This window comes from Buceros rhinoceros, unplaced genomic scaffold (genome assembly GCF_000710305.1).
Source record: "Buceros rhinoceros silvestris isolate BGI_N320 unplaced genomic scaffold, ASM71030v1 scaffold22404, whole genome shotgun sequence".
NCBI classification, from domain to species: Eukaryota; Metazoa; Chordata; class Aves; order Bucerotiformes; family Bucerotidae; genus Buceros; species Buceros rhinoceros.
Genome location: NW_010409122.1, coordinates 1555 through 2202, shown reverse-complemented (window position 1 = coordinate 2202; position 648 = coordinate 1555). Strand labels below are relative to the sequence as shown.

Here is a 648-nt window from a genome sequence, read left to right as displayed (position 1 = left end):
GGGATGTGTTCCACGGCTTCTGCTGAGCAGTGTGGCCAGCGTGCTGCATGGCTCTGGCTCCAGGCCTGCCGTCCCTCTGAGCGCCCTTCGCCATGTTCCCGAGAACGTCCTTCTTGTCCCTGTCAGCCTGCAGGGACCAAGCGAAGGTCAGCCCCAAGGAAAGCGCGGCTTGGGCAGACCCCAACAGCTCGCTCCCGCCCCAGCTCTGCCGGCCCAGGGGACTCCCACACGATGGCCCGCGGAGACAAAAAGGCGACGCCATGCCCATGGGCAGAGGACACGTTGATAGCAGGAACTAGTAAATCACAAATAATGAGAAGACAGGGACCAGCTAAGCCGTAAATGAAGGCTTGTCCTTGGGAGGCAGGTGGACTGGGCAAAACAGGCAGCGGGTGGTGGGTGCTTGGCGTTGGGGGGGGACTGTTCCTTGGGTGTCATGTCCCCTGATAGCTGGTCCCTGTCTTCTCATTGGTGATTAACTAGTTCCTGATAAGTCGTAAGTGAAGGCCTTGTCCTTGGGAAGCAGGTGGCCTGGGCAAAACAGGCAGCCTGGAATCAGGGTAAAAGGGTCCTAAAGGAGATAACGAAGGCAGGAGTTAATTAACTCGGAACAGGAATGTGCTGCCTCAGAGGAACACAAGAGAGCAG

The 648-nt window shown here is 57.9% G+C and overlaps 1 protein-coding gene across 1 annotated transcript in view; it reads right to left on the bottom strand.

Annotated features, from left to right (window-relative positions):
- The window catches only part of LOC104492572, a gene marked incomplete at both ends in the record, with an annotated part of 2671 nt that extends 2544 nt beyond the window's left edge, over window positions 1-127 (bottom strand). Inside the window, 1 exon segment of the mRNA XM_010135150.1 lies at window positions 15-127. Coding sequence (XP_010133452.1) covers window positions 15-127 — 113 coding nt within the window.
- Window positions 128-648: the final 521 nt, after the last annotated feature.